Source organism: Morone saxatilis, unplaced genomic scaffold (assembly GCF_004916995.1).
Source record: "Morone saxatilis isolate NCDOM2014 unplaced genomic scaffold, NCSU_SB_2.0 Contig15, whole genome shotgun sequence".
Classification (NCBI taxonomy): Eukaryota; Metazoa; Chordata; class Actinopteri; family Moronidae; genus Morone; species Morone saxatilis.
The window spans coordinates 16063873-16070999 of NW_023339707.1; the positions used below are offsets into that span (position 1 = coordinate 16063873).

The 7127-nt window shown below is 40.8% G+C and overlaps 1 protein-coding gene across 1 annotated transcript in view; it reads right to left on the reverse strand.

Moving 5' to 3' along the window:
* The window catches only part of prpf6 (PRP6 pre-mRNA processing factor 6 homolog (S. cerevisiae)), a 17287-nt gene that overhangs the window by 9438 nt on the left and 722 nt on the right, over positions 1-7127 (reverse strand). Inside the window, exons 2-11 of the mRNA XM_035656613.1 lie at positions 6407-6569; positions 6132-6250; positions 4913-4991; positions 4299-4475; positions 3533-3661; positions 3324-3418; positions 3070-3226; positions 1659-1821; positions 723-841; positions 359-577 (exon numbers count right to left, since the gene is read on the reverse strand). Coding sequence (XP_035512506.1) covers positions 359-577; positions 723-841; positions 1659-1821; positions 3070-3226; positions 3324-3418; positions 3533-3661; positions 4299-4475; positions 4913-4991; positions 6132-6250; positions 6407-6569 — 1420 coding nt within the window. The remainder of the gene's footprint in view (positions 1-358; positions 578-722; positions 842-1658; positions 1822-3069; positions 3227-3323; positions 3419-3532; positions 3662-4298; positions 4476-4912; positions 4992-6131; positions 6251-6406; positions 6570-7127) is intronic.

The window sequence follows — 7127 nt, forward strand, 5'->3', positions numbered from 1 at the left end:
AATTCTACTTATTACTGAATCGATATCAAAGCATTTAAATCAATATCGAATCGAATTGTGACCTAAAGAATCAAAATCGAATCAAATCGCGAGGTTCTTAACAATACCTAGCACTAATCAAAACAATCATTAAATATAAGGGCCTTGCTGTTTAAAATAATGTACTCTTTTATCTTGGAGATTTCCTATCATGAAAGCATACTAATTTCTTACGACCTTAGGGATCTCATTTATTCTGTGGAGCAAGTTTCCCTCAGTGATACACTGCTGCAGGGAAACCCTGCTCTCTCTCTCTCTCTCTCTCTCTCTCTCTCTCTCTATGATGTCAAAGAAACCACAAAAAAATGCAGGAACACACCTGTATCCACTGCTCTCTGTTGATCTCCACGCCATTGGCACGTAGTGAAGTGATAGCTCTGTCAATGATCTTATCGACCATCTGAGTGTTGCCATTGGCCTCCTCCAACTTGGCAGCAGTGATCCAGATGTGGCGATCTGTCGGAATGTTCTCTCGAGCTTTGTTCAGGACGCGACGGGCATTCTCGTACGTCTCTAACCGGGCCAATGCTAGCCACAGCTAGAGAGGACAGACAGAAGTAGTTAGATTTAGAGGTAGGTGCAAAGGTTCATAAGTTGCATTGTAGTGTGTGGCATCCTGTTAGCCCTATATGCATGGTATCATTGATTGCTGGGGGATGAAATGACAGCATGGCATGGCGTACCTCCACACTAGTAGGGCAACACTCCACAGCTCTGCTAAGCATGATCCTGGCGTCCTCTGGCTCCTCCAGCTCAACAGCCGTCTTCCACAGTCGAACTGACTTGGATACATTCTCCAGGGCTACATGGGTAACAATTACAAAACGGCTGAGTCATTTTATTGACACATTTCTTCTGAGTGACTTATAACATGTAACAGCAGGTAAGTGTTTATCTTAAGACAATTTACTGTTAAATACATAAAAATCCCTGGACCTTGCCGTTACAGGCTGCACATTTAACCAATTGGTGATTCTGGCACAATAATGAACAACTATTTTTTAATACTGAAAATACACAAACTAAACCAAAAACGACTAGTACTGTAACAGTAGTAAAGTTCGATAGCGTCTGAGTGGGAAGAGGGCTGCGTATGTGATGGCGATAAGTAGAGCAAAGGCAACTGAACATGTAGAGGCAAAGAAAGCTTTTACACAGAGGAAGCTTCCCATCCATCTCTGTCAGTGGGGTATGCTGCTGGGAAATATCGGGGTGTGTGTGTGTGTGCGTGTGTGCGTGTGTGCGTTAGGGCATTGACATGATGGTTCAAATAGGGTGCCTGGCCTTGACAAAAAGCCAGAAGCACAGCTGCCAAATGTAATGCTTATACAATCTTTTATGCAATGTTGTGTGTTCAGGGAGTGACTGAGTAGGTCTGTGCGGTTGTGGCTCTTTTACGAGACAATGGACAGATGGAGGCTAGTACTGAACTGCCCAGCAGAAATTAAGTGTCTTCCTATTGGCAGGATAATCATGACACACACAAAACTCTCCTCATAACACCTCTAGTGAAAATATCAAATTACAATTTTCTCACAATCTGATGAAATATATACACATACAGGAAAGCAAGTTAAAAGCTACTTCAAGACAAAGTTGATACTATCTGGGAGCCTTACCCTTCCTGAGAACTCGTTTCTTGGCCCTGACGTCTGTCTCCAGCTCTGCAGCTCTGATATAGATGCGGACAGACTGTGGCAGGTGGCGGACAGCCTGGGCTACCACGGCTTTGGCTGTGTCACCGGGCTGGAGCCTTGCTGCCTCCAGCCAAACATCCTCACTCTGGTAGGAAGAGAGAAATGCTTAAATCAACAGGGGGGCAAGGACCATTTCCCCCATTGCAATTCAATTTACACTGAATGTTTTTTGCTAAACTTTCCACTCATTGACAGTTTTTGGAGATCGCTAACAATAGTCAACAGAGGCAAACGGGCACTTTATCCTGGGAGAACGATTGCTATGTGTGAACTGTTTAAAGACGTTACAAGAGGGCTCACTGATGCCTCGCAGACATCTGAAAAATATCTAGCAGGCTAAATATTTGGTCATGTCGGGGAGCCATGCAATGAGCTACAGCCAATGAGAGCAGACAAAGGTTTATGTCTCTCTCCAGCACCAGACAGCGGAATCAGCGAACCGAGTAGTTACTTTAGTAACTTTTCCGAATAAGACATCACACACAATAGCTGGTGAATTAACACTGTTATGAGTCCGTTTTCAGTTCAATGTGTATGTGACCCACGAACCAGCGCTTACTTTAGTGAGAAATCTTAATATTTTAACTGAAAGAGTGCAGCTATAACGGAGGCTGAGTGAGCTGAGGCAACAAAATGGAAAGTTTGTACAGTTTCTTTTTATGGATTATATTAACAATTAAAACAATGCTCTTTAGCTTGTGTTTCTAGAGTTTTGTCTTGTGACGGACACGTAAGGAATTGTTAAAATGTTATATTTCTTAAATTAAGTTTGGCACAGTGATTTTTTAGTTTAATTAAAACTGCTAATATGTATATTTTTTAACATTTTGTCACCACCACAGAAACCGCATGTTGTGCATGTTTTTTTCTCTATTTTTTTATATATATATATATATTTCTTTATTTATTTTATTTTTTGGAGGGGCTTTCCTTTATTGGATTGGACAGCTGAAGATAGAGATGAAAGGGGTTTAGTTTTTTATAAACTACTTTCCTAAAAGAACACGATGTGCTTGTGATGTGCCAGACAGACTCTTGGATTACTCAAAGAATCACGATTACAAGACAGAAAGTTGTGTAGTTGTGAACAGTGCAGCGATCGGAAGACTTTTGAAGCTTTAGCAGGACAGTATTTTGTAATTTTACTAAACACCTATCAAACCAGATTGAAAGGAGTGTTATTCATCATTCATGTTCTAAGTTTAATTTGCTTCTTCCTCAAAGCAAAAGTGTATATCATCAACCAATAACAAACAAATAAAGAAACTTTTCTCAAGCTTATGGTCTGGATGAGCTAATAACACATACTGTATCTGTGTCTATCATCATTTACCTTAACACACATCTCTGTGCCTTTCATGATCAGGTTCCTGGCCACCTGCAGTTTGCCGGTCACCTCCTCCAGCCTGGCAGAAGCAATCCAGGCGGGCGGGTGATGAGGATTAGTCTCCCGCACAGATTTCAGTAGCAGACGAGCCTTCTTGATGTCACTGGACATGCAGAGCCAAATTTATAATCAGACACGCACACACAACGACAGCAACTTATTCAACACAAATACACCCTCAGAACGTCCTGTGTCTCTACCTGATGTCGCCTCCATGTGTGGGGATCATGGAGTTGAGATCTGTCAGGTAACCCTTAGGATCCACCACCGTCTGTCCGCTCACTGAGTCAGACACCTGAAGATAGATAAAAGGCAGACACAGGTTAAATAAAATAATAAAACCTGTGTATCAGGATAATGACAGTGAAGTATGAATGATATAACGGGGCAGAGGATGATCATTGGTTACCTGGCTGAGCCTCATATCCATGAGTGTGTTCCTAGCCTGTCCGATTTTCCTCATGTCCAGTTCTCCTGTCCCTGGTGTCATCAAGCCGGGGGTCATGCTTCCTGGGTAAGGTGTGTTCAGACCTCCCAGCTAGTGGAGGGAAGAAACAATGATAATGGAGAGGAGCATTACACTCTGTGAGAATTTTGTTACGGCATAGTTAAGAGGCTTATGAAACATAGACCTAGATCATATGACACTTTTCTCGCCTTTGTAAACGATACCTGTGAAAAAGTGTGAACAAGACTCTCATGCGCTGCAAGACTGAACAATACTGGGTAGTGAATGTTTCCAATTTCTTTTCCATGCAGGTAGTGTGTAATGCATACAGCTGCCATGTACAATGAATCAGACCATTCAAGTTGCCTTACTTGTATATTTTAAGTGCCAGGAGAGGTGATGTGATCAATATCAGCAGAAATATGTGTCTGTTTCCAGTTACAAAACGTTTATTTATGCTTTCTCTACAACATGTCAAACATTTATTTTCATTCTTAATCTTGGTATCTAACAAAACATTGCTGTGATGTTTTCCACACTGTACAAGGGGGTCTGGTGAGATAACATGACTGCATGCAACTTGCAAACTGCATAAAGTGTACAGGTGAAATGATTTGCTTGTTTCCAGTAACATATCCTGACTCCTGCTGGTGCAAGCGGAAACTACATCATGTGCTTTTATGAGGATGTCTACACTATGTTAGTAAGTGTTTGTATGTATACTGACCCCTTGCAGAGGGTCAACAGTGGTGTGATTCTCTCCGGTCTGCAGGTGTTTTGAGAAGAAGCTGTCGGGGACAGGGGTGAGTTTCTCATAGCGGGGATTTCTCTGGCGCTTATTCCTGGCATCTCCCACCTCAGGGATACTCAGCCACTCCTCCTCTGACACCTCTGCCAACTTCCTCTGTGAAGAGATAAAAAGAAAGAATAAAACAGGATGAAAAAAATATGTGGCCTAAGCTGGTATGTCAGCAGAGAATCATTTTAAGTGCTTAAGAAGGCAAGATGTGCTGAAAGGTTAATCTGTAAAATTTAAAATAAGAACATTTCATAAATGTTATCAGTGTGTGGCTTTCCCCTCCTTTAATTGATTACACAAAGAGACGTGGTTTCCTAATAACAGACTCATAGCAGCATACCGTTGCTGTCTTGTCAATGTACAATACAATTGGAGTGATTTTCATAGGTTGGGAAGATATGGTTTCTCAACAAACAGTGATAAAATATCATCTATAAAATGTTCAAAGACAGTTGTAACAAGAGGACAGCAAAGGAAATTTAAATGTAATCACAGGTGGAAAAGAAAGGCAGTAGTTGGGTGTATCATGTGCACTTTTGTACCTTTAGATCTGAGAACTGCTGCTGGATTTTGGGTCGCTCCATACGGTATTTCTCAATTTCTTCCTTTTCTCTCAGCTCCCTGAAAACACACAAGACAGCATTCAAAATTACACATCTCTGCTGTATCGAGTGCACAGAATGTACGACATGAAAACAATGGGCCTCATGCAACAACATTTTTGTATTCATATCTGAACTTTCTCTTCCATGTCAGATTCAGCAAACGCTCCTAACTTTAGAATTATGTGTAAATCACCTATGTGAAAATGATGAATGTCACCTGTGAGTAATGGAGCGCACGTTCATGAAAATAGAAAATCTGTCTAACTAATGCCCGGTAATACCACATAAGGCTACACTGCCTGCCCCATGTGTTAGGAAGTTCATTCATGAAAATTATAAGGAAGAGTAAAAGGAAGATCTACACTAAGTTTAGAGATTGATGTACCGCTCTTGGGAGTTCAACACAGGAAAAGCGTTTTTAAAAGCGTCAGCTGTGGAAGTAAAGGACCTGCTAAAGCCAATTAGTAGGAAAATATATATGAAAAAATAATGAGTGCTGTTAACGTTGTGTCACCTGTTAACTGTTGAATGAAAAGCAAGGCGATCGATAACCGCAAGAAGAGGGAGTCAAGGGCAAATCGACATCACAGACATAGAAGAAAGAATACGAGCCACGACAGAGAGAGGATGTTCCCCTGGACAGCAACCTATACACAACTTAATGTGAAGAGAACCCTTACCCCATCAATACCCAGTTTAAATTAACGATGAAGCTATAATTATTATATTATACAACTGTTTGGTCAAACAGAATGTAAATGGTAAATGGACTGTACTTGTATGGCGCCATTCTAGTCTTCCCTTTCACACACATTCACACAGTGATGGCAAAGCCCATCGAACACAAACTAACTCTGGGGCTCAGTATCTTGCTCAAGGACACTTCGACATGCGGGGAGGAGCCGGGAATCGAAACAACAACCTTCCAATTAGTGGACGACCAAAATGCCAACGTAATTAAGAAGTGTAGTTTCAAATATGCTTTGTAGTAATGCAGTATACATTCCTTTAGGGAAAATAAATATTTGGATAACAGCAGAATAACTGCATATGACTCCTACGAGTGGTTCTTGCATGAGGCTCAACGTGTAAAACTTGGGAGGGGTATACTGTTTCTGAAAAACCAAGTGGGAAAATAGATAAATGTTTTATTCACCTTCTTTCTTTGCGTCTTTCATCCATCCTCTTGTCCAGTGCTGCATATATAGCATCTGCTTCTTCATCATCCTTCTCATAGGGCCCGCTGGAGAACAAGCTCCCTGCGTATCCATTAAACTACAAGAAAAAAAGGCAGCAAAATGTGATCAGAATCGTCATGAATGAATTATCATTACAACTTTGAATCGTGAATGGATGAAGGAAGTCCTTGCAAACATCCCTACAACAAACAAACAAGAAATAACCAGCCAGAAACAGTCCAGTCATAGGCACCTCATCATAGTTTGTGTCGTTCAGATCCTCATCATCATCATCCTGGTTCTTTTTCATTTGGTCCCCAACCGTCCTCTTCCCTGGGGGTGCATGTCGGTCATCCACTGGATCGTTGGCATCACGAGCAGGACCGATATCCGATCGGGTGGTGAAACCAGTTGCTCTGAAGAGGAGCAATTAATGTAAATATCACACAAGTAAACACAGACAGTCTTGTGATGAGCACGCAAGAGAGAGAGCTGTTCAAATTAAAGCATAAGCAGCTGATGATGGTGACTTTACAAGCTTAAGTAGGCTTTGATTATTTTTAGTAGCTCGTTGACTAACTAACATTAGATCAAGCTGCCTTATCAAGACACTTAAACCAGTCTGCCAGCAAGATAGGAGTAGTCATGTGACCAGCATAGTCAGGAGACGTCAACTCCCCTATAATAAGTCAGCATGAGGGGTCAGAAACAATAACATAACCTGTACCTTTATTGATCCCCCGTAGGATAAATTCAAATCAAACACAGCAGCATAGTGGAATCATTGTAGTGCAAAGAGTACAATAAGAATCACAAAATAAGAATATCACAAAATATAACACAAAATATAGTCTAAAAATGAAAAATATATACACCATATGCAATATTTCATAACATAATGTGCAATATATATATATATATATATATATATTTAACAACTGTATATAGCACCATATTTATTTTACAAATGTACA